The sequence below is a fragment of the Phaethon lepturus genome, unplaced genomic scaffold, assembly GCF_000687285.1.
Source record: "Phaethon lepturus isolate BGI_N335 unplaced genomic scaffold, ASM68728v1 scaffold16586, whole genome shotgun sequence".
Classification (NCBI taxonomy): domain Eukaryota; kingdom Metazoa; phylum Chordata; class Aves; order Phaethontiformes; family Phaethontidae; genus Phaethon; species Phaethon lepturus.
The window spans coordinates 1-236 of NW_010548418.1; the positions used below are offsets into that span (position 1 = coordinate 1).

At 59.7% G+C, this 236-nt stretch overlaps 1 protein-coding gene across 1 annotated transcript in view; it reads left to right on the plus strand.

Moving 5' to 3' along the window:
- The first annotated feature begins 76 nt into the window (after positions 1 to 76).
- Positions 77 to 236, plus strand: part of MED16 (mediator complex subunit 16) — an 8,921-nt gene continuing 8,761 nt past the window's right edge. Inside the window, exon 1 of the mRNA XM_010289956.1 lies at positions 77 to 212. Within this exon, the coding sequence (XP_010288258.1) occupies positions 77 to 212 (136 nt within the window). The remainder of the gene's footprint in view (positions 213 to 236) is intronic.

The window sequence follows — 236 nt, forward strand, 5'->3', positions numbered from 1 at the left end:
AACCGGCTGTTTTCTGGCTTCCAGGGAGGAGCGAGCGCCTTTTCCCTCTCTGCGGGGTCCCAGGGCCCGCGGCGCCATGGACTTGGCGTACGTCTGCGAGTGGGAGAAAAAGCCGAAAAGCAACCACTGTCCTTCCATTCCCTTAGTGTGCGCGTGGTCCTGCCGGAACCTCATCGCTTTCACCACAGACCTCAAAAATGAGGAGGAAAAAGGTACGGCGGGGTTGTTGGAGGCGG